This window comes from Melospiza georgiana, chromosome 8 (assembly GCF_028018845.1).
Source record: "Melospiza georgiana isolate bMelGeo1 chromosome 8, bMelGeo1.pri, whole genome shotgun sequence".
NCBI classification, from domain to species: Eukaryota; Metazoa; Chordata; class Aves; order Passeriformes; family Passerellidae; genus Melospiza; species Melospiza georgiana.
The window spans coordinates 35,237,252-35,262,340 of record NC_080437.1 but is presented as its reverse complement, the minus strand read 5'-3'; the positions used below and the strand labels follow the sequence as shown (position 1 = coordinate 35,262,340).

General features: G+C 44.3%; 1 protein-coding gene across 2 annotated transcripts in view; it reads right to left on the bottom strand.

Moving 5' to 3' along the window:
* Positions 1 to 25,089, bottom strand: part of DOCK1 (dedicator of cytokinesis 1) — a 279,185-nt gene that overhangs the window by 19,061 nt on the left and 235,035 nt on the right. For both annotated transcript variants that reach the window (XM_058028591.1, XM_058028592.1), the window contains exons 45-49: positions 21,826 to 22,002; positions 20,543 to 20,626; positions 16,407 to 16,544; positions 13,799 to 13,944; positions 8,870 to 9,068 (exon numbers count right to left, since the gene is read on the bottom strand). In XM_058028591.1, the coding sequence (XP_057884574.1) occupies positions 8,870 to 9,068; positions 13,799 to 13,944; positions 16,407 to 16,544; positions 20,543 to 20,626; positions 21,826 to 22,002 (744 nt within the window). The remainder of the gene's footprint in view (positions 1 to 8,869; positions 9,069 to 13,798; positions 13,945 to 16,406; positions 16,545 to 20,542; positions 20,627 to 21,825; positions 22,003 to 25,089) is intronic.

Here is a 25,089-nt window from a genome sequence, read left to right as displayed (position 1 = left end):
TAATACTTTTGTGGTCCCTGGGGTTATTTCCTTACCCAAAAATAGCTCTGATGTTGTCCCTAATAAGTAGCTTTTGTAAGCGGGGGGCACTAACCAGAATAGTCATTGTGCTGGTCTTATGTGTGATGATGTGTCGGATAAAAATGCTGGACTTTATTTCAGGAATGTATGAGTTGCTGTTATGGTTGTTTACTCAGTTTGTTTGGGGAGAAGAAGGGGGAGGGGCTTTTCAGCCTTTGTCCTCCTTCTTGTCCTCCAAATTGTTGACATCTCTATTAGAAAATACTGAATTTCCCCTGAGTTTGAAAGAAACCATCTTTCTGGCATTTAATTTATTAAGCCTTTTCTATACTGTCTGGAGTGTGTATAAAATGAAGACTGAGATTTCTAGAGGGGTTAGAGACACTCCTGACTTAGGAGTAAAACAAAGCAGGAAAAATCTTGACTGGAGTGGGAAATGGGAGGACATGGGCCAGACTTTAAAGGAATTTTCCGATCCTATAGATTGGGACTTTCCATCTGATCAAATTCAGGATCCAGTCGAGGTGGCAAAGTATTTGAGGGAGAAGTGCCATGGTAATACTAAGGAGGAAAGGGTTACTGCAGTGAGCTGGGCCTTGGCGTTTGTTTACCGTACTCTGCTAGATACTGTGGAGCAGCAGATAGCAGAAAGGGAACAGGGAGATAAGTTAGTTACTATCCCAGTGACCCAGGCTGCAGCTAACATCCCAGGCTCCAGGCTAGCAGCTGAATCAGACAATAGGCCCCAACCCATGGCTGTTGCAGCTAATACAAGAGGTGGAAAGTGTAAAGGCAAGACTGATCGAAAGGTGGAGGATGATGATGATGATGCAGGAGAAGGACCCTCACCAAAATCAGAGGCCACATCAAGGGGCACAGAATCTGGAGCTAATATTGACTCCTTTTCCCTGAAGGACCTCAGAGGCCTAAGAAAGGATTACAGACGACAACCTGACGAATCTATAATTAGTTGGTTAGTCCGCCTTTGGGATGCTGCAGGGGAGGTTACGATTTTGGATGGTACTGAAGCGAGGCATTTGGGATCCCTGTCACATGATCCTGTCATTGATCAAGGTATGATGAGGGGGGCTAACCCTCACAGCCTCTGGGAACGGGTCCTAAGAAGCGTAGCAGAACGATACCTGTGTACGGATGATCTCTATATGCAGCAGACACGGTGGAAGACCATAGAACAGGGGATCCAACGCCTGAGAGAGATGGCGGTGGCAGAGCTCATTTTCTCAGATGATACAACAACTAGGAATCCGGACCTGGTACCATGCACACCTATAATGTGGAGGAAACTTGTGCGACTTGGGCCACCTGAATACGCTTCTGCCCTAGCAATAATGAAGCGGGATGATACATATGAGACTGTGCTCGATATGGCAAAGAAGCTTCGAGCGTATGCAGATGCTGTGCATGGCCCAACTCATGCCAGAATTGCAGCAGTGGAAACCCGACTGCAGAAACTAGAGGACAAAATAGAGGAGAATCATAAGAAACTCCGGGAAGAGATTAAGGAGGACCTTATTCAAATCTCAGCTGTACAAATTAGAGGCCCTGGTGTCCAACGCTGGCGCTCCTTTGATGGGGAGAGAAGGTACATCCCACGGGCTGAGTTATGGGCTTTTCTGCGTGAGTCTGGAGAAGACATGAGGAGATGGGACAGAAAACCCACCGCTGCTTTGGCACAACGGGTGCATGATTTGAAGAAAAGAGAAAGTATCACCAAAAGGATAGCAGCTCCGGTCGCTCGTAGCCGAGATGTTAAGTATGCTGATGACGATGACATGTCCGATCCCCTTGAAGGAACTTCTAAGGCATATGCCCAAGGAAAGAAGGACAATCTGGCTTAGAGGGGCCCTGCCTCCAGCCAGGAAGAGGCACGGGAGAACCGGGTTTTCTGGAAGGTGTGGATCAGATGGCCTGGCACATCAGAGCCACAAGACTATGAAGCATTGGTTGACACCGGATCACAGTGTACCTTAATGCCATCGGAACACGTGGGGACAGAACCTGTTTCCATTGCTGGAGTGACAGGGGGATCACAACAGTTGACTTTGTTGGAAGCTGAGGTGAGCTTGACTGGGAAGGAGTGGCAGGAACATCCGATTGTGACTGGTCCAGAGGCTCCGTGTATTTTGGGCATAGACTTCCTCCGGAATGGCTATTACAAAGATCCTAAGGGATTCAGGTGGGCTTTTGGAATAGCTGCAGTGGAGATAGAGGGTATTAAACAATTGAATACCTTGTCTGGACTATCAGAGAACCCATCTGCAGTAGGACTCTTGAAGGTAGAGGAACAACGAGTGCCAATTGCCACCTCAACAGTGCACCGCAGGCAGTACCGGACAAATCGAGATGCCGTGATCCCCATCCACAAAATGATCCGAGAGCTGGAGAGCCAAGGGGTGGTCAGTAAAACCCACTCACCCTTCAACAGCCCTATCTGGCCCGTGCGAAAATCTGACGGAGAATGGAGATTGACTGTGGACTATCGTGCCTTGAATGAAGTGACTCCACCACTGAGTGCGGCTGTACCGGACATACTGGAACTGCAGTACGAGCTGGAGTCCAAGGCAGCAAAGTGGTACGCGACCATTGATATAGCTAACGCATTTTTCTCCATACCTCTGGCAGCAGAATGCAGGCCCCAGTTTGCTTTTACATGGAGGGGAGTGCAGTATACCTGGAACCGACTGCCCCAGGGGTGGAAACACAGTCCTACCATCTGTCATGGACTGATCCAGGCTGCACTAGAAGAGGGTGAGGCTCCAGAACATTTACAATATATTGATGATATCATTGTTTGGGGGAACACGGCAATAGAAGTGTTCGAGAAAGGAGAGAAGATAATTCATATTCTCTTGGAAGCCGGATTTGCCATTAAGAAGAGCAAAGTCAAGGGACCTGCCCGAGAAATTCAGTTTTTGGGAGTGAAGTGGCAAGATGGACGGCGTCAGATTCCTGCAGATGTTATTAACAAAATCACTGCTATGTCCCCACCAACTGATAAGAAGGAAACACAAGCTTTCTTAGGTGCTATAGGTTTCTGGAGGATGCACATCCCTGAGTATAGTCAGATTGTGAGACCCCTTTATCTGGTTACCCGCAAGAAGAACAACTTCCATTGGGGCCCTGAGCAGCAGCAAGCTTTCATCCAAATCAAGCAGGAGATCGCTCATGCTGTAGCCCTTGGTCCAGTCAGGACGGGACCAGATGTGAAGAACGTGCTCTACTCTGCAGCCGGGAGCCATGGTCTGTCCTGGAGCCTTTGGCAGAAGGTGCCTGGCGAGACCCGAGGCCGACCATTGGGATTTTGGAGTCGGAGCTACAGGGGGTCTGAAGATAACTATACTCCAACAGAAAAGGAAATCTTGGCCGCCTATGAAGGAGTCCAAGCCGCCTCGGAGGTGATTGGTACAGAGGCACAACTCCTTCTGGCACCCCGACTACCGGTGCTGGGATGGATGTTCAGAGGAAAGGTTCCCTCTACCCACCATGCCACCAATGCTACTTGGAGTAAGTGGATTGCCCTCATTACGCAGCGCGCTCGAATTGGGAAGTTAAATCGCCCTGGGATCCTGGAAATAATTACAAATTGGCCCGAAGGTGAAAGCTTTAGTGTCGCGGATGAGGAACAAGAGCCAGTGACCCGGGTTGAGGAAGCTCCGCCATACAATCAGTTACCAGCAGAAGAAACGCGTTACGCTCTATTCACCGATGGTTCTTGTCGCGTCATAGGGATGAAACGGAGGTGGAAAGCAGCTGTATGGAGTCCCACTCGACGGGTTGCAGAGGCTACTGAAGGAGAAGGCGAATCCAGTCAATTTGCTGAAATCAAAGCTATTCAACTGGCCCTAGGTATTGCAGAGAGAGAGAAGTGGCCAAGGCTCTATTTGTATACCGATTCTTGGATGGCAGCCAACGCTCTATGGGGATGGCTGAAGAGATGGAAAGAGGCGAACTGGCAGCGAAGAGGAAAACCAATTTGGGCTGCGGAAGAGTGGAGAGATATCGCTACTCGGTTAGAGAAGTTACCTGTGAAGGTTCGCCATGTAGATGCCCATGTCCCCAGAAGTAGAGCTAATGAAGAGCAGCAAAACAACCAGCAAGTACATCAGGCTGCAAAGATAGGGGAGTTGAAGATAGATCTCGACTGGGAGCATAAGGGAGAGTTATTCTTAGCACGATGGGCCCATGATGCCTCAGGCCACCAGGGTAGAGATGCCACCTATAAGTGGGCACGAGACCGAGGGGTGGATCTAACCATGGACAGTATCTCTCAGGTTATTCGTGACTGTGAGACGTGTGCTGCCATTAAGCAGGCCAAGCGGGTGAAGCCCCTCTGGTATGGGGGGCGGTGGTCTAAGTACAAATACGGGGAGGCCTGGCAGATTGATTACATCACACTGCCTCAGACCCGCCAGGGCAAGCGCTATGTACTAACCATGGTAGAAGCCACCACGGGATGGTTGGAAACCTACCCTGTGTCTCATGCCACAGCCCGTAACACTATCTTGGGCCTTGAAAAGCAGGTCCTTTGGAGGCACGGTACTCCCGAGAGAATTGAGTCGGATAATGGGACTCATTTTAAAAACAATCTTATTAATACTTGGGCTAGGGAACATGGCATCGAGTGGATATACCATATCCCCTATCATGCACCAGCTGCAGGGAAGGTGGAAAGGTATAATGGATTGTTAAAAACCACCTTAAAAGCATTAGGTGGGGGGTCTTTAAAAAACTGGGAGCAGCATTTAGCAAAGGCTACCTGGTTAGTTAACACTCGAGGTTCCACCAACCGAGCAGGTCCTGCTCAGTCTGAGCTCCTTAATATAGTAGATGGGGATAAAGCCCCAGTGGCCCATGTCAGAGGTTTGTTGGGAAAGACAGTATGGATCAACCCTGCCTCGAGTACAGACAAACCCATCCGTGGGATTGTCTTTGCTCAAGGACCAGGTTATACATGGTGGATAATGCAGAAAGATGGAACAACACGGTGTGTACCTCAGGGAGACCTGATTGTGGGATGAGACTCATATATGAATGTCATTGTTTGTTGAATGTGAGACAGAAGGAAACTGTAAGTGTCAAAGGTCTGAGCAAGTAAGATGAGAGGAATGCGTAAGTGTCAAAGGTGTGAGTAAGTGAAATGAAAGTTTTTATTGTATATTCACGATATGGGATAAGGGGTGGAGTGTCGTGGGTTGACAGCCTTTATCCCAATATCGTGTGTTGTGTCTGGCAGCTGTGCCTTTTCTCTCTTCCCCCCCCCCGGCCGTCTTGCTGCGGCGGGGCGGGGAAGAGAGGGGGGGAGTGTTTGACCAGGCCTTTTTGGCTTTTGGCTTTTTGCTGCTTGGCTTGGCTAGCCGCTTTGCTTGCTTGCTTTCTGCTTTTTGCGCTGTTTTTTTTCCTTTTCTTTTGTTCCCTCTTTCTTACCCTCCCCTGAAGATACTGGACCGGTTCCGGACCTGACCTGAGACGTCCAGGACACCTGGAGCTTGCAAGAGAAGCTTGACGCCCTCACCATACACAAAGTCTGTTTCTTTCCTTTTCTTGTGTTGGGGAGTGTTCTTTTGTTACTTGTAAATAAATAGGTTTTGTTTTCCACTTTGCTCCTCCGAGAAATTCCTTCCCGAACCCGGTGTTGGGGGAGGGGTGGTTGGAGGTTTGTTTTGTTTTGGGGGGCTCCCTTTTGGAGATTTCCCCTAATTTGTCCTAAACCAGGACAATGTGAAATCAATGTCAGCTTCTCCTGTGACTGACAGCTTGGGCCTCCTCTGAAAGCTCCACACAAATCACAGATCTGCTGAGGAATATGAGCTCTTGGGAGGCCACCAATCCATAATGAAGCCATTGCTAATTTTTCCTGGTCTAGCCAAGGGCAGATCAATGGTGAGTGATGTGAGACACCACCAAATCAATAAAACACAGCCTGTTCTCCTGATTTCCAACTGCAGCCTCCCAGTGCTCGGTTAACTACCTGGCCTCAGAGCTGGCTTTGCTCTCAGCTCCTGGGATCAAAGCAAACAAGGACAATTTATGTTGAAGAAGCTGATGTGATACTTAAAAGAAGACAATAAATCTGTAGGAAATGATGAAGATATTACTGATATCTTCACATACTCAAGTGCTTGATTTATCTTTGTTGTTTTATGTAATTAAGGCCTGGGGTTTGATCAGTCAATAAATTCATGGTGAGTGCAGTGAAATTTGGGGAAGAGTATTTAAAGCATTCAATTAAACAGACTCTGAATGCTCTTTTTCCATGCAAACCTACAAGTTCCATGAAATAATTCTGCAGTTTTAGAATTTCCCCATGCTCTTCCATGGTGATTCATTTGATTGGAAAAAAGAAGAGCCCACAGAAGACTGGAAACACTCATTTCTTCACACAACATCATTATTGGGAAGAGCAGCAGGAGCTCTGCAGAGATAGGGATGGCCACTGGCATTTTTCTCACTTGATTTTCTCTGTAAATTTGTCTTCTGCTGTAAAACCCCCAAATATTTCAGAAGTCAGAACTAAGAATCCGTTAAAAAAATTCACCAAATAACTGAAATGTTTTAATTGAATGAGTGACAGCACAACGATCTGTAAAATTCTCACCACAATGAATACAGTGTCTGTAATAAAAACCTTAGTAACTAAAAGTATTAATTACTAAAATGCCACTTTAGAAACTTTCAAATTTCCATTTCTAGACAAATCTGTACTCCCAACTTTTCTTTTTAAAAAACCCCAATCCTTATTTTTTTTCTTCACCACTTTTAATCCAGCAAGCTTTCTTCTTCCAAGTTCTTAATGCAGAAAAAGGCAAAATGTCTTTTTCTTCATAGAGCATGGTGGTAGAAGTGCTTTGGGAGTAATTTCAGCTTAAAAAGGGAACTTGCACATGAATGTTGAACACAGGGAAAGCTGAATTTCTACCAAATTTCCCCTCACATCATTAACAGGGGATGCCTCCAGCACGCAAAAACTTTTAGACAAATTTTATCTTTAAACTCATCCTTGATTTTATATGTTCAAAATTCCAGACGACAGCAGAGGGAATTGGGCAAGCACTCGTGTAAACTGATCTCAAAAGAGTTTCTTCTGCTTCACCTAAAAATGAACCCCACTCCCACCAAACATTCCAAATTGACTCAGTCGTCTTGGAGCTCATCAAGCCCTCTGCAGAGGCTGAAAAGGGAGAGTTTTTCTCTCTACAGCAAACTCCTTTTCATATTATTGATCTGTGGACTTGAAGAAGCTCAAAATAACTGTAAGTAACTAGTTCTGACATTTCATTTCCCTCCCTCTCCATAAGCAGGGGAATATTGCTCACCCCAGTCAGCCACTGAAAGCTCCTGACTGGGAAGGTTGGAAGAACTTGAGTCAAACCAAGTTGGGCTTTGCTGATTTTTGCTCCTCAGATGCCAAATGGGAATATGCCCTGAGGGGTTATTTTGCCCTCCCTTCCAGGCAGAATTTGCATTTTTTCTGTCATAAACTTTTCCAATGTCCAGGACCTCTGAGAGCTGAAGTGACCTGGCAGTGACACCAGCCAGCTCCCCAGCATCCTTGGATGCCTCCCAGCTGCTCCAGCTGACTCAGCTGCCCTGAAATACAATTTCCTTCTTCTGTGACACCCCAGGAGCTCTGCTGGTCTGTTTGGGATCTGGGAGATGCCACTGGAAGTCCTGCCATGGTGATCCCAGTCCTCAATCAGTCAAAACACAACTGCTGCGAGGTGCAAAATCATGAGACATGGAAATCTGTGCAGGAGGAATCTCCATTTAACCAAACCAAGGCTCATGCAAAATTTACTGAAGTCAATGGAAAAACTCATTGGTTTCAAAGCTGAAGAGCCTAAGACCCTCAGATGGGATTTTCCTGGAGTTTCTGACTGGGCACATGAAACACAAGAACTCTGATTTCTCAGGCTGGCCCAAGACACGTGTGAGAGATTAACTCATGTTTGAGTGGAAAAGGAGGGCAAAATCCAGAAAACAGAGGAAGTGTGGCTGAACATGTAAATATCTTCCTATAAATACCAAACAGAAAGAATTAAAGGATCCAGTTATCACAGGTGAAAGTTTCAAAATCCAGTATCAATGACACAGCACCAACAAGATCCTGCTGAGCGCAAAGCTGGCTCTACAAGTACTTGTGCAGATCTTGAAAAGAACATTCCATTTATTTCTGGGAGGCAATTTTAAACTCTTGGCCTCCAAACAGGTGTCCAGGCAGAGATTTGGAGGTCACAGTCAGTTCACACTCTCCCTGCTCCAGCTTTAGACATCCCTGCTTTCAATTTCCCAGCTCCAACTTCTCGGGTTGCCTAAGCCTTGAGGACAGTTCCAGTGAATTAAATCTAAGCCAAGAAGAGAGGGTTTAAGGGAGATATGCCCTGGTTTTAATATCCTTACACACAGGAACAGCTCAGGATTTTCTGCTCCAAGCAGCCCTTCAAGGACACACAGCTGCTGACAGAATGACCTTGGAATGTCCCACCAAACACTGTCCTGCAGTGAAATGTGGGCAAATCCATCCCAACCTACTGGGAAGCAGCAGTTCCAACTGGGATGGCAGCATTTATTTCAGCTATGCTGTGCCATCTGCTCCTGTATCAAACAGTCACCCAGAGCTTTGGGTGAAGATTTTCAGAGGATCTTTTCCCCGCTGTAAATCAAATCTGTATTTTTGACTCATTAGCATGTATATTAACACTGTGGTGTATCCCCTCAGAGTTATTTCTGGCCTACAAAGGAGCTAAACGGTAAAAATCAACATTTTGATTTCAAAAGAGAGAGAACATGGCTCAGAATTAGAGAAAGCTTTCCTTGCTAATAAAGTTACCGTTTCTGAAAGGATCACTGCTTCAGCCTGCTGCAGAGAAATATCAGTAGATTTAAATTCTTTATCAAATATCTCTTGATGCTTGCTGTTCCTCTTCTCCTTCTTCTTTTCCTTTTTATCTTTATCTAGGTCATCCTTGTCCAATTTATCTTGCGACCTAGAATGCATCTTTTTTGGCAGGAGGGGCTCCAGCACGAACCTAAGGAGAAATGTTGTTGCTCACATCAATAAAAGGCTGTTTTCAAAACAACTAACTTTTATTTACATATTTCCCAAAGTCTCACCCGAGTTAATGAGGCTTTGCTAATCCAGGAAAACTCATTAGTGGGAGAAGGAGGGGGCAGAAGGTCACACAACCATAATTGTCTCATAATAAAAATTACTGCAGGACTGCTGGAGAAGCAGAGCTGCAGATTTCCCTGCTCTGCAGTAAATTTATTGGTTTCTGGCTGCACAAACTCCTGAATTTCACACAAAAAATGGGTTTCTCAACCAGCACTGCCACTCTCCATGCTGTGGCACCTGCAAACTCCAGTCCTACCCCCTGCCATGGACAGGGACACCTTCCACTATCCCAGGGTGCTCCAACCTTGGACACTGCCAGGGATGGAGCACTCTTGGCTACACAAAGTATTTTATGCTTTATATTATAAATTAAAAACATCACTAAGATCACACCTAAACAAAATCATGCTGGCAGATTTAAACCTCAAATCACCACATTACTAAACCAAAACCAAACCAGAACTTCCCAAAGAAGGACACTTTTAACCCTGGAAAAGCATTTCCCATGCTATGGAGTGCATGCAGGTACAGGCCACAGTCTTTGCTGTGAAATTCCAGAATTCATATTTCAGACAGTCTGCACTGACATTATCCTAATCGCCACCATTAGCAGCAATACCCAGCAGCAATATCCCAAATTATTGTTATTTTTTGTTGTTGTTTTCACTCTACAGCAGCTCCTTTGATGGGAAGATGCTCAAAGCAGCACCTGCAACTGCAGCCCCTGAGCCATTTCCCAATGCTGAATGCCACAGGTTGGAAACAAACCCATGAGTTTATCCATCCCATTTTACAGACAGGGAAAAGGGAAGGCAGCAATTTGCCCAGGGCCACAAAGAACTGCAGTGACAGAGCCCAGAGCAGAGCCCAGCTCTCCCAGCACCAGGACTTTTTAGGAACCTGAGTTGTGTGTTTTGGACTGGGTGGTGCCAGCACCTCCGAGGCCAACTGCAAATTCACAAGAGGAATTTCCATCCTTCAGACAATAATTAATTGCTTCCTTTCCAAGCACTGTATTAGGACTATTAATTATTTGGATTATTAATATAAAATGGGTCAGCACACTATGCTCCAACTGGAAGCACTTTGGGACTGCCAAGAGCTGAGAAATCCCACTGGACCCCAGGATTCTCTTGCTCCCCACCACTGAGTGCAATGCTCACATTTGTATTTCTAAATCCCATCCCAAGCAGGGAATATATCCAAGTCTCTTTTTTGAAGTCAGTTTTATTTATACATAGAGTTGGGAGTTGTAAAACACATCCTGTGTCAAAGTCTGCTTTGAGTCTTTGCTGTTAAAAAGCTCCAGAGCAGGAGCTGGAAATGACATTGAATAGAAACTGGGTGATTTGATAAGACCACTCCTTTAGCTTCATGTTTAATTGTTTTTTGGCTTCATCTCTATTCTCAAATTTAATGTACGAAGAGACATGGAAATACAAGAGGAGAACTGACCATAAACCCCAGCAACTACAGCAGGAACAGGAGGAAACTTCTGCCAGGCCAGCAGTGCCAAACTACCCACATGATTTTACAGCCACCTGAATTTCTGAGGTTTTTCATGATATTAACTTATATCTGATGATTTTTCTTCTCCTCCTCCAAACAAATGAGGGGTATTTTCAGGTCTTCTCAGTGACAAGAGCTGATCATGCTATTGTCCTGTACAGCCCTGGGCTCAGAGCAGGAGCTGAGCTGCACTGTGGGATCTTTGTGAAAATCCACCCTGAGGAGAACCAGACCCTCAAAAACTGCCATGTGACACCTACCACAACACAGCTGAGAGGTGAACCTGAAGAAATAATACCCAATGACAAAGGAAAATGCATTTAAAGATTTTGAAGGGAAAACCAGAAAGAGGCAGGGAAATAATCAATATTTTTCTTCTGAGATAAAACAAAAGTTGTTCACTTACTTGGGTGGTTGCCCTGCCCAAGTTCCAGCAAGACAACTTTGTTCAGAATTAGTCAAAACTCAGGATCTCTGCTGTCCCACATTTACACCAGAGTGTGAAAGCATCCCAGAGGGCAGTGGAATGAGAGCTGAGCTGTCCACAGCTCCTCCCAATGACTAAATAAACTCTTTGTAATCAAGGCAAGCATCTTGCTGGTCCTTAGGGGCTGGATTTAATTTTACTTGATGCCTTTAGTTTCTAGCCAGGTATTAACTCCCCTCTGAAGGTGCTCAGGAGTTTCCAGCACATCCCTGTAAATCAGCAGCCCTTCAGAAGGCTTTAAAAAAATCAGCTGCCTTGGTCAAACATTGCATTTCTGGATTACAGGGGTGCCTGAGGGGAGGAAGAGAGAAAAGGGACTTCTGAGGCTGCATGGAAAGCCCAGACAGCAAACAGATTATTTTGTTCTTTGAGGGATGTGACTATGAGACAGGGCTTATCAACAGAATTCCCAGTTCTCATGTGAAATATCTTGATAAGTCTTGAAGTACAATCTTGCCATAAGCAGCTTTTCCTCTGGCAGCTGGAGTGAGCAGCAGTGATTGAGCAGTCAGGTAATCCTGCCCTGAGCTCCTGGGACAGGGCTGGCTGCACACACGGCCTGCAGAGCATCCCTCACACACCTGTGATACTCCAAAAAGGGGAACTGATCTCCTCTTTGGGGTTTTTTGGTGTCGTTTGAATGCTTAGAGGGCAAAAAGGAACATTGTATTCATCTGGGTTAGAGAACAAGAGACCTTGAGAGAAATGTCTCTGTAGGTTGGGGTTTTTTTGCCAATTTTAGGCTGTCACTTAAAAAATCATGGAATGGTTTGGGATGGAAGGGACCTTAAAACTCATCCAGTTCCAGGGGCAGGGACACCTTCCATCATCCCAGGCTGCTCCAAACCCCAATGTCCAACCTGGCCTTGGGCACCAGGGCTCCAGGGGCAGCACCAGATGCTCTGGGAATTCCATCCCAGCCCCTCCTCATCCTCACAGCCAAGAATTCCTTCCCAATCTCCCATCCATCCCTGCCCCCTGGCAGTGGGAGCCATTCCCTGTGTCCTGTCCCTCCATCCCTTGTCCCCAGTCCCTCTCCCGAGGAAGAGGTTTTACAGCAACTTCTGTGAGCCAGAGAGAAGTATGACCCACGTTTACCACTGAAAGAATTTCCTACCAAGGTCATTGACATAGACACCAAGAAAGAAAGAAGGATAAATAAGAGAAACCTGCACCTCTATTCCAATGAGCTCTTGTCTTTCCTGACCAATGAGTAAAGTGTAAATTTATGAGTTTTGTAAGAATGTGTAAAAAAGCATGCGTGGTACAATAAAAGTAGTTTGAAGCCTTCTGAAAATGGAGTGTGTTGCTTTGTATTGTCTCCATCTCAATCACAACACTCTCCAACTCTCCTGGAGCCCCCTCAGGTGCTGGAAAAACTCTGGGTCTCCCTGGATCTTCCCTTCTCCAACTGAACACCCCCAGCCCTCCCAGCTGTTTCCAGCTCCAAGATCTGGGAATGCCAACCACCCTCAAACCCCAGGGAGCTTCACGGACAGTCCCTGGCTGAGGATTCCCCACTCACCCACCCCAGGGTGCTTCAGGGACAATCCCTGGCTGGATATTCCCCACCCCAGGGAGCTCTGGGGACAATCCCTGGCTGGATATTCCCCACCCCAGGGAGTATCAGTGACAATCCCTGGCTGGATATTCCCCACCCCAGGGAGTATCAGTGACAATCCCTGGCTGGATATTCCCCACCCCAGGGAGTATCAGTGACAATCCCTGGCGGGATATTCCCCACCCCAGGGAGTATCAGTGACAATCCCTGGCTGGATATTCCCCACCCCAGGGAGTATCAGTGACAATCCTTGGCTGGATATTCCCCACCCCAGGGAGTATCAGTGACAATCCCTGGCTGGATATTCCCCACCCCAGGGAGTATCAGTGACAATCCTTGGCTGGATATTCCCCACCCCAGGCAGTATCAGTGACAATCCCTGGCTGGATATTCCCCACCCCAGGGAGTATCAGTGACAATCCCTGGCTGGATATTCCCCACCCCAGGGAGTATCAGTGACAATCCCTGGCTGGATATTCCCCACCCCAGGGAGTATCAGTGACAATCCCTGGCTGGATATTCCCCACCCCAGGGAGTATCAGTGACAATCCCTGGCTGGATATTCCCCACCCCAGGGAGTATCAGTGACAATCCCTGACTGGATATTCCCCACCCCAGGGAGCATCAGTGACAATCCCTGGCTGGATATTCCCCACCCCAGGGAGTATCAGTGACAATCCCTGGCTGGATATTCCCCACCCCAGGGAGTATCAGTGACAATCCCTGGCTGAGGATTCCCCACCCCAGGGAGTATCAGTGACAATCCTTGGCTGGATATTCCCCACCTCAGGGAGTATCAGTGACAATCCCTGGCTGGATATTCCCCACCCCAGGGAGTATCAGTGACAATCCTTGGCTGGATATTCCCCACCCCAGGCAGTATCAGTGACAATCCCTGGCTGAGGATTCCCCACCCCAGGGAGCTTTGGTGACAATCCCTGGCTGGATATTCCCCACCCCAGGCAGTATCAGTGACAATCCCTGGCTGGATATTCCCCACCCCAGGGAGCTTTGGTGACAATCCCTGGCTGGATATTCCCCACCCCCGGGATTTCTAGGGCCAGTCCCCGGCTGGGATCGCACTCACCCGTCGGAGCCGGGCCGGGAGGGGGTGCTGTCCGAGGAGAGGGAGGACACGGAGGCCACGGAGAGGGGCCGGGAGGAGGAGGGCATGGTGAAGGAGCGCACCATGGAGCGCGGCCGGCTGCCCCGCCGCTCCTCCAGCCCCGACAGCTGCGCAGGAAACGACACAGGTTACTGCCTCATCCAAAAAATCCACTGCAAAAAGCAGGCAACTCAAAAAAGGGGAGAGCAACCCAACAAAGGGGAGAAATGATGTGTCTGACTCGATGGATATCAGAAGGCTAATTAATTACTTTATCATACTATATTATATTACACTATATTACATTACATCTAAACTGAACCTGGCAGTTCATCTCAAAAACCCAACTCAAGTCAACCCAAGTTCCCAGAATCTCATGACTGTCAGCCAACAGTCCCAATACACATCTGGATTCAACTGGTCAGTGAATCAAAACACTCACACCAGAATCCAATCACCAATTCCCTTCAGGTAAACAACCTTCCACCATGCATTCCACTTGTGAACAAGAGGAGCAGCAATTGAGACAAGAATTGTTTTTTCTTTCTGTGAGGTTCAGAGGATGTGAATCCTAGAAATAGCCTTGGGAAGTTGTGCCTCTGCTTTTCTCTTGGCTACAAATATCCACACGCCAAAGGGAACAGGGGAAGGTTCAGTGGATTTCCTTCCAGGTAGAGTTTGGTAGCATTAATAAATTAATAACAACCAATATCTCATGTTACCAACAAAGAAATAGGTTCTAAAGGAAATTCACCCAAAGGACAAAAAAAAAAAGAATAAATTTGTAGATTTAGGCAGATGTATAATTTTAAGTATATTCCAAGAATTCCTTTGTTCCAATAGTATTTCCATGCTTTTTTACATTTTGCCCTTAAAAAAATGATCTTTTTACATATAATTTTTTAATCCATCTCTGCCATCGTTGTGACTGCCTGTCAATATATTTCAATGAAATGGACTTCATTAAAAAAACCCGAAAACCCAAAGTAAAATTCCACAAAGAGAAACTTTATGTCAAAAATATCAAGAGAGCCAATTTACAGAGTGCCACCAGGTTAAGAAGAAAATATATTAAAGTTTTGGTTTTGTTTCAGACAATTTCAGAGTTGTGAATATTTCTCCAAGCTTTGTTAGTCATTAATAACTGATATATGCATAAAATAATTGAACTCTTGCAGTCAACAAATAAGAATCTCATGCTGTTTAATTACAGGTATATTTTCCACCCTGTCAACTACTGGTAAATTGGCCTTGTACAAGGAAGACAGAAGAGATAAAACTCCATCAATCCTGAAAATTCTTACTGGTGGGTAGAGTGAAATTAGAGAGATAACACCACTTTCCAGTCATCTCCTTGATGATGTAAATGGATATTACTGAAGTGACTGACATGCAGGTATCATTAATGTTAATTACTTCTGTTCTCTCTGGGAATAAATTACTGTTTGAACTTTTCCCTGAATATATAAATTCATAAGATGGGATTTGAAGGACCACAAACAGAACATCAGTTAAAGGATACCACAAAGGCTGGAATGTTCCCTGTAAGATCTGTGTCCCCATTAAAAAAAGATGTCATTGCTACAGACATTATCCCAGGATTATTTAGGGTGGAAAAGTCTGAGATGGAATCCAAGCTGTGCCCAGTGCTCACCTTGTCCTCAGCTCAGAGCACAAGTCCAAATCCACTGATTGCTTGGACACCCACAGGGATGGGCACTGCAAACCTCTCTGGGCAGTCCCTGAGCCCCCTTTCCATGGGGAAATTGTTCCCAAAATCCACCCTGAGCTGCCCTGGCCCAGCCTGAGGCCGTTCCCTCTGCTCCTGTCCCTGTTCCCCCCGGCTGTGCCCTCCTGGCAGGAGCTGTGCAGAGCCACGAGGGCCCCTGAGCCTCCTTTGCTCCAGGCAAAACAGGATCTCACAATAGCACCCAATCCATGTATTTTTGACTGAATTATCAATTCTATCCTCAATTAAAAAGCTGTTTGCTTTGTTTGTTCTGACCTTCACACTCAACACTGAAAAGCGGAACAAATCTCTACTGGAAACACCATGAAATTCTTGGCTTTCCCTTAAGGATGAAGCAGCAACTGGAAATAAGTTGCTGGAATGAGAAAAGCATGAATTTCAGTCCTTCTAAATCCATGAAGTAGGAGCTGTCATTTTCTTGCCTGCCTCCATTCAGTGTAGGTACAACTACACACTACCACAGAGGAGCTCTTCCCGAAAGGAATTCCACCTAGGGAAAGGTGACATTCAGCTCTGGAAGAATCCTGCTAAGTGCCCATTTTTAAACTCATTTTTGTAACCCAAATCCTTCAGAATTGAAAGATTATCTTGACTTTCAAAGAACAGACTCAGGCAGTTTAGGAATTGCTCCCATGCTCGGAAATGAAAGCACTAAGGCTCCCTCAACATCTCTCATCTGCTCAGCATTCCATAATTTGATGATAACTGGGAACAAGCAGGAACTCTTCATCTACACTGCTCTGTTAAATCAATGGAATCATCACACAGGAATAGAGAGCTGCTGTAATTCAAGGGAATTCCTGACACTGGGGAAAGGAGAAATGGAGAAAGGGAACTCACGATGGCGCGGACGCCGTACTGCTTCTCCACCTTGTCCTTCAGCTGCCTGAAACACGCCTCCATCCTCTCATGGAACGGCCTCAGGGCCTCTGTCACCTTCTCCCCGTGGATCCGGATGCCTTCAGCCAGGAAGGGGATCTGGAAAGCAGAATTTGGCTGCTCCACCCTGCCCAGCCCCTCCTGAGCCCAGGGACAGGGCCAGGCTCCCACAGCAGGGAAAGAGCTCGTGCAGTGATAATAATATTAGCAATAAGAGCAATAGTAATTATAACAATCATAACAATAATAATAACAACAATAATAATAAAAATGACAAAAATTATTATTATGATCACAGTGACCATCATCATTCCTTGCATATGATGCATGACAGGATCTCAACCCAGGATTTCCCTTTTTTTCTGTTAAACAAAGTCCCTTACATTTAATTCAGCCCTAATTCTGCCCAGAAATCCCATGCTGGATTCATCCCACAGCACAAACCCTCCTGTGATATTCCATTCTCAAGCCCCCACAGATTCTGTATTTTAAAACACCAAGCTGATGAATGATGGGTCTCACAACAGGTTATTGATATCAAATCCTTTCCCAGTTCCATGAGGATAAAACCCTGAAGACAAAAATAGTTTATGTTTTCTTTAATAAATCCTCTTTCTAAAGCTGCAAATGAGTTCCATCCTTGGACAGATATATATTGCAGAGCAATATTTATTAATAAAACATACACTTTTAGATGCTATATAGTTCTCCTTAGCAAAAGTATTTTATTTTCTTTGGGAAGAAAACAGAAGAGGGAAAAATTAAATTAATTCTCTTTTGTAACTGAAAATAATCATTTATCTTCAAGGCTTCTGTCACAAAATATCCATGCCAGCACAGGATTATATAATTAGTTCCTAGTGTGGAGGTGTAGCTGACCTTTGGAAATGTTTTAAGAGAGACATTTTCATTCCCACAGCTACCCAGACACACCATTAGAGTTTTCTACCTCCAGCTCAGGAAAAATATTTCCTCTTCCAGGTCCGTTTCAGCCCACACAGTGCTCTGATTCTAACTCAGATATTCTCTGCAGCAATCAAGCTAAGAGGCTTCTTCTTAATAATTCATAATTAAATCATAATACTGATTAAAAACAGATTTTTCTAATAAGACTGAGCAGCAATCAGAAGGAGCAGCTTTATTAGTAAGGAGAATAATAAATACACAGATGAATTACAGATGAACAAACTCGAGAAATCTTATCAAGATGATCTGGCACTATGAAAATGGACAGAGGTGCTTCTCCTAAAAGACTACAAAGAGAAGAATAATGACTTTTTTTTAAATGTAGTGGCTTCTATGTATAAGCATATGGATTTGAACTTGACAAAAATTAAGCATGAAACCAGAAAGTTTTCCCTGCTCTCAATAAGTCAATGAATTTCTAAATTTACATAATTACCAGGCCACACTGTGACCCTCCTGTTTTGGAGGGATAAGTGGTCACTTGGCTCATTTATTTTAAAGAACTGTTGACATTGGAAATGTTTCTTTTTTTTTAAACTGGAATTATTGAATTGAAGCATGTGAGACCATTTTATGGGTAGAAAATGCACTGAAGAATCTGTCCTGGGGATCAGCCACCTCCAGGTCGGAAAATCAAGAACAGGAAGCAAATGACATTATTTGTAGGGAAAAAATGTGGGGGGAGGGAAAAGGAGAAGAACAAGAACAAGGAGAACAACAACAACAAGAACATCAACAAGAAGAAGAAGAACATGAAGAAGAAGAACAAGAACAAGGCCAAGGAGGAGGGGAAGAAAAAGTAAGAGAAGAAGGAAGGAGAAGAAAAAGGAGGAGAAGGAGGAGAAGGAGGAGAAGTTTGTTAATCTTTTACAGAAGCTGAAATTCATGATTGCCCCATGGCTTTGCCACAGAAGAATGTGAGGCTGCTGAGTCAGGATATTTGGCCTCCCTGTCCTGCACTTAACCCTTTAACATTTATCAAGTTCAGGTAGAACCTTCCAACTGTGTTACCATTTCTGTTTCACCTTCTTCCAAACTCCTCCTGTGTCTCCTTTCCAGACACAGGGAAATGTGCTGATGCCTGACATGGAATTTGACACCTGTCAGAGGCAGAATTTTGCCACATTCAGCATATTCCCAATTAATTTGGCCTTGAAGAAAGGGCATTTTCTTATTTCATAACTCTGTTCTTGGCTGATTTTAAAATTTTATAAAGTTCCGCTGCAACTTGAAATTATTCGCTGATTTGTTTCCCCTTTTTGATTTTTTTATTTTTTAAATCTTGATCTGCTTGGCTGAAAAGACTGAAAAAAATGACATTGATTTGAATTATTAAACTAATCTTTGAAAATAATCTTTCAGAGCAAGGGGATCATAAAATATGAGCATAAGACCTGAGTTTGGTATGCAGCAGTTCTTTCATCTCTGTAGAAGGAGAACAAGGTTTTGATTTGCTGAGGTATTTTTCTGTTTTGCTGTGCTGTAAATACTTTAGCTAAATTCAGAGTGAGTAATGTCATCAATCATTCATTTCTCTGCCTTAATTTCAATCAATCATTTCATTATCTTCATGTTAAAATGAAAGACCAGCTTGAAATGGTGCAGTTGCATGGGAACATTTTTTGCCTAAGTTGGAAAAGCACCAAGAAGGACAAAAATGGACATTGCTTTGCTAATGGAATTTATCTGAATTAATAAGAGACAGAAACAAAATGTACACTTGAAGTTCACAGGAATTATATGAATTATGAATTCCACGGCACAGTGGAGAAAGAGGTAAGGAGATGAAAAAAATTGAATTTAACTGGTCAGCTGGTAATACAATTGTCAGGCTCCTATTTCATATACCCAGTTGATTTATGCAGCAGGGAGAAAATTCCATGAGATTACAGAACTCCAAGCCCCACGTTATTGAAAAATGAAATCTCCTTTTTGCTTTCCATCCCTGTCAGCCCAGGATGAATGCAGGCCCCTCAAAGGCTTCCATACACATCCCTCTCCCAATATATGGGAGCTGACTCCCACCTGGCTGGAAACTGAAATAATTTGAGAGGAATTTTAAATTTTAGGATCCCTTAAATGTGTATGAAACATCCAAGGCAATTTAAAAACACTGAAAGGGCTTTTAGTGACTCTTAATTTTCAGATATAAAAATAAATGTTGATCCTTTTTCTCTATTCTCTTGGTTCCTGTTGTTCTTGAAGTACAAAACTGATGGGAAATCATGTGTTTAAAAGCTCTGAATAATTACAATACAATGTGATCAGCTGCTGTACCTATTTTCAAATTGTAATATTATTTTATATAAAAGTGTCACCAGAGTGAGCCTTTGCTGAGGGAAAGTGTGTTTGGAATTAATTTGAAGTTTCACTCTAAGAGGCAAAGACAGACCTGACACCAAGTCAGTCTGCTGGGACCGAATTATTTTCCTCTATAGAACTTAAAGCTTATAAAATCTAATCTTTTCTAAAAGCTCACAAGAAAGTAAATTTAAAAATGCCTTTTTTTTTTTTGTCAGACCAAAAGAGTTTTTTACTCACTGATAGTTTTAAGGCCTCCAGAGAATATTCTATTTTTGAATTCTGTAGCTTTGGCTTTACTACCTCTAGACTGAAATCTACCGAAATGTAAATTATTCCCTTTATTATAAAGACAGAACTGAATATGAAAAGACAATGATTCACTCTCTTTTTCTGTGGGAAAAAAAACAAAACTATTTCCAATCAACCTGCTATTTTTTAAGTTATCATAAAATTATACTGAGACCACAGAAAAATGTCCAATATGTGACTATGGAACAAAACTGAAATTGTCTCTTGTTTGTCCTGAAAAAAAATATTTTCTCATCTGATACAGATGGGAGATTGTCACTTACTGTGTTTACAAAAAAAAAAAAAAACGAAACAAGAAAAAAGAAAATACCTTGATCATATTTGTTCTCTGCAAGTTTATCAAAATGAGCAATTATGTCAGATTTGAAAAGATGAACTTGAACTCAAGCTCCAAGACAGATTTAAATGGCAAGGAAATGTATTCAAGGTGAGGATAATGTCTGAATTTCCTCCAAAGTGACACCAAGCTGTCTTTCCACAGCAGCTGCCTCTGCCAAACCTGACTTCAAGTTTTTTACCTGCCAAGCAATCAGATCCTTCAGCTTCTCAATCTTGTCATGATCCTCTGGATGCTCGTGCATGTATTTTTCAGTAAAAAAAGCCTAATTGAGAGAGAGAGAGGAATGAGCCATTATTCAGAAAATGAAACATCCACTACCAGAGGAATGAGCTACAACAAAGATAAATTGATCAACTTAAAAATTCTGTGAAGTAACAGCTACAAACACAAAGTGAAAATTGTAAAATCACAGAATCACAGTGATTTGGGTTGGAAAGGACTTTAAATCCCACCCGGTGCCATCCCCTGGGACACCTCCCACTGTCCAATGGCTCCCATGCCCAATGTCCAGCCTGGCTTTGGGCACTGCCAGGGATGCAGGGGCAGCCACAGCAAATCTGGGAATTCCATCCCAGCCAGGAATTCCTAATTCCCAATCTCCCATCCATCCCTGCCCTCTGGCACTGGGAGCCATTCCCTGTGTGCTGTCCCTCCATCCCTGTCCCCAGTCCCCCTCCAGCTCTCCTGGAGCCCCTTTAGGCTTTGGGAGGCCACACTGAGATCACCCCAGAGCTTCTCCTCTCCAGGTGAGCAATCCCAGCTCTCCCAGCCCTTCCTCCCAGTAGGGCAGGGATTCCTGGGGGAATCCAGGGAATCCTGGGGGAATCCAGGGAATCCTGATGGAATCCTGGTGGAATTCAGGGATTTCTGGAGGAATCCAGGGAATCCTGGTGGAATTCAGGGGATCCTGGTGGAATCCAGGGGATTCTTGGTGGAATTCAGGGAATCTTGGTGGAATCCAAGGGATTCCTGGTGAAATTCAGGGAATCCTGGTGAAAATCATGGATTCTTGGTGGAATCCAGGGAATCCTGGTGGAATTCAGGGGAACCTGGTGGAATTCAGGGGATCCTGGTGGAATTCAGGGGAACCTGGTGGAATTCAGGGGATCCTGGTGGAATTCAGGGGAACCTGGTGGAATTCAGGGAATCCTGGTGGAATCCAAGGGATTCCTGGTGGAATCCAGGGAATCCTGGTGGAAATCAAGGATTCCTGGTGGAATCCAGGGAATCCTGGTGGAATTCAGGGGAACCTGGTGAAATTCAGGGAATCCTTGTGGGATTCAGGGGATCCTGGTGGAATCCAGGGGATTCCTGGTGGAATCCAGGGGAACCTGGTGGAATCCAGGGAATCCTGGTGGAAATCATGGATTCCTGGTGGAATTCAGGGGATCCTGGTGGAATCCAGGGGAACCTGGTGGAATCCAGGGGATCCTGGTGGAATCCAGGGAACCCTGGTGTTACCTTCTCGTAGTTGGCGAAGCCCCCCATGACAGCAGGGTCCACGATGCCGTTGAGCAGCATGGACAGGGGGTTGATGGGCAGGTTGGGGTCGTTGAGGTGCTGCTGCACCATGTTATTGATCTTGTCATTGGTCAGCTGCATGGTTTCTATGGCGTTTTCCAGCGGGCTGATCTCCACCTGAAACCCAAACAAAAGGAGATTTCAAACCAGGGCAGAGTTTTTAACCTGCCCAGCAAAACCCCATGGGCAGAAACATTCAAGAACTTTCAGAACTGAGGTTATTGGGAGATTTTTGACCAATAATGACCAGGAAGGGTGACTGAGGTATTTGGTATCTCTGTGCTGCAGTAACTGATATGATGATGGCTATCAGGGGAGGAAGTTAACTGCATTTTGCTGCTGCAGGAGGGATTACATCCCAGCACAGCATCCAGAAAGGCTCTGGCAGCAATCACGTGAGGTTTTTTGGAGGATTAAGGAGAACATCAGAGATTAAGGGTTGGTGAGTTTTAGCAGCACAAAGAAGATCCAGCTTAACGTAACAGTAAGAAAGAAATGATAACTTTAACGTGGATTTCCTGATGGAAAATGTAATCCTAAGCCGCTCAAAAATCAGGAAGATATTTTTGCAGTGATTACTTTGGTGTGTTTCCAAGGACATCGAGTTGAATATTTTGATGAGATGACATCTAAACTATCTGCTGTGCTTTTTCCCAAGAGGTCACATTTTCTTCATCTGACCACTGAGAACTGAAGGGAGAAATTTTCTTTCTACCTAGACTTTATTGAAGAGTCACCTCAGATGCCTTCATGAGGTGAATTAGCTCTTATGCTGTCTAAAACTTGCTTTATTTTAATGGACTGACCTCCAGGTACTTTTTATGCCCAGCTACCGTGTCTTTCAAAAAGTTCATGTTGAAAAAAACAGAATTAAAATATTTTAAATATTAGTGAATGGGCCGAAAATCAGTAACTTGCAGTGACCCAGAGTGTACAGTCCCCACTGGAAGCCACAGCCTGCTTGTATTAAAAAAATTATGTGGAAGGCAGAGGAAAGGAAGGTTAATTGAGGCCTGTGAGGAAAATGCAAGTGTATATTTGATTACAGCCTCATTTACATAAATGCTACATAAACAAAGCAGCACTTCTACCTGGCTATCAGTTGCTTACCCTGTTTCTGAGAACCACTTATAATCAAATCTCTTTAGTTGTTACTCTTACACCTGCCAGCTGATTACATCAAGGATGTTTTAATTAGCATTTTGAGCAGCCTGCCTGCTGAATGGTTCTGGAGGCAGGGAAGGAGCCTGGTGGTTCTGCTGGAATGGGAGCAGGCCAGGCTCGGACAGAGCCCAGCCTTCCAGGGGGAATCTGGACTGGGGAGTGAAGCCACATCCAGCATCCCATTGGGCAAAACTGCTGGGAACATCACAGGCTAAATTTAGCATTCTGTCACTTGTATTAATGGCCTTATAACTGTGCAATAATGTGTTGATGAACCATTGCTTTTAAAGCTCTTGAGCATCTCCAGAAATTAGCACTCATTGAGCCGACAGCTTTTTGACTTTTCTGTAGCAGCAATCATGGCTTTCTTTCTCATTCTCCTTTCTTTTACTACTCTTGTAACACTCCCTCTAAATTTTTAAAAGCAGATGGAGAATTGCAGTTGCCATCTCACTGCTACAAACTGGGCTTTGGAACCTGGTGAAAGCTATTTATGATAAGTGTAAATTCTGAGCCTTGCTCCCAGGGCCACTCTGGGCACTCCTCACTCTATCCAGGGAAAACAGGAATTACATTCTCCTGAGACATTTGTACAGAATTCCAAGATAAAAACAAAAAGAGATTAGCATTTCTGCTTTTTAAATTCAAGTGTGATTCAAAATCTGATTTCTAATTCTCTGGCTGCTCCCTCTCCCCTACAACTTCTCGTGCCCAGCTAAAGCAAATCAGATACAGAATAAGGAATGCTGGCCCCAAATTCCTTGCAGATAATGAACAGATTGCAAAGGTTTAGATAAAAGTACTCAGAAAGAATTGGAAAAGCCAGCAGATTTACAGCAACTCTGCATGTTCCTATGGGTTATGTAACATAATACACTGCATTTATGAAATTACTCCATTCTCTCAGCACTGATTTGATGTAATCTCACCTCTCCCTTTAACGATATTCCAGTTCCATCAATAAAATATGAAACATGCAGAGCTGCTGGAGTACCCTGGTGCTTAGCAAGGGATCAATAATATCTGTATCCATAATCACAATTTAGCATTACAGGGATGTAAACCCTGTGATCCTCCTTGCAGCATTCTAGCTGACAGAGATCTTGAGGAAAGTCAATACCCATTTTGTGGGAACTGTGCCAGAGGAGGTCAGAAGTTATCTGCAGCAGTCTTCCCACACGTTATTAAGTTCCATTCTGCTGTCATTTCTCAGCTCTGCAGCTCACACAGTCCTTGCTCCCAAAGGGCTGAGGGGATTTGTGCCCATTTGGGTGCCAGGCAGAGCAGGAGGGATGCACACCAAGTGCCTGTCAGGCTCTGCTCTCTGCTCATCAGGACTGGCATCAGATCTGCCAGATCAAACAGCACTTCTTGCCATCACGAAGATAAATACAATCTTCTCCATCAGGGTTATATTGAAACTACGAAATTCATTAAAAATTCAATGTGTTTTATTCAGCTGCCTGTTACTGTCACACATCACATTCATATTCTGTTACTATAGATACCATAGTAATTTTCTGCATTACTTCTGTTCATCCAAATACAACTGTCCAACATAACCTCAATGGAGCAATGAAAAAGGTTTTAATTAATCATATGCAAATTGTTCTTTTCCTTTAAAAATAAGCCTCACAAGAGAGATTTCAAAAACGCAGTAACAATGTTTTTATTGCTACTTAAAAATTACAGCTGCATAAGAATAATTTAATCTTAAAGGCGTTTAATGGATATGTCTTATCTAAACAGTCTAAATGGTTGAACAGAGAAATGAGTAATTTGGAGTTACTCTGTGAGGTTGCTGAGGGTATATTTAGCTAAATATGGAGAAGAAACAAAAACAACCTTTAACCACGAGTGGCAGCCATACAATGCCTTTGATTATTGGGGTATTTTGAATTAATGACAATCAAAATATCCAGCTCCTCTGATAAAGTTCAGGCTAGATTGTCTGGGATGCAGCATGGTTTCCCTGCACCACCTCAGGTTTCTCTTCATTCTAGGCACCTGCTGAGAGACACAAATGCTTTCTGAAAAGGC